The sequence below is a fragment of the Apaloderma vittatum genome, unplaced genomic scaffold, assembly GCF_000703405.1.
Source record: "Apaloderma vittatum isolate BGI_N311 unplaced genomic scaffold, ASM70340v1 scaffold37224, whole genome shotgun sequence".
In the NCBI taxonomy this organism is placed as follows: domain Eukaryota; kingdom Metazoa; phylum Chordata; class Aves; order Trogoniformes; family Trogonidae; genus Apaloderma; species Apaloderma vittatum.
The window spans coordinates 2982-3299 of NW_009714968.1; the positions used below are offsets into that span (position 1 = coordinate 2982).

General features: G+C 50.6%; 1 protein-coding gene across 1 annotated transcript in view; it reads left to right on the top strand.

Annotated features, from left to right (window-relative positions):
• ANAPC16 (anaphase promoting complex subunit 16) overlaps positions 1-312 on the top strand; it is a gene marked incomplete at its 3' end in the record, with an annotated part of 2679 nt that extends 2367 nt beyond the window's left edge. Inside the window, exon 3 of the mRNA XM_009868945.1 lies at positions 284-312. Coding sequence (XP_009867247.1) covers positions 284-312 — 29 coding nt within the window. The remainder of the gene's footprint in view (positions 1-283) is intronic.
• Positions 313-318: the final 6 nt, after the last annotated feature.

A 318-nucleotide genomic window follows, 5' to 3' on the forward strand; every position in this document is an offset into this window, starting at 1 on the left:
GTGGTGATCCACTCCTTGAAAGAAGGTTAAAAAAAAAAAAAAAAGGCCACGATCGTCCTTTTTTTGGCTTGTTTTCCCATCAGGACTGGAATTGAAGCAGCATGGGCAGGGATGGGTAAAATTGGGCACGGGATGAGGGAGAAAGTCCCATCCCTGCCTTGTCCTGCCTCGCCATTTGCGTGTCACGTCGGGTGGGTTTGTATTCCCAGGGGCCCGGTCGGTTTTATTCTCTTCTCTTCCCCGCTGTCACCACAAACCCTGGTTACCTTTGAACTTCTCGCAGATCAACAAGTGGCACGGATGGAAAAACTGGCTGGG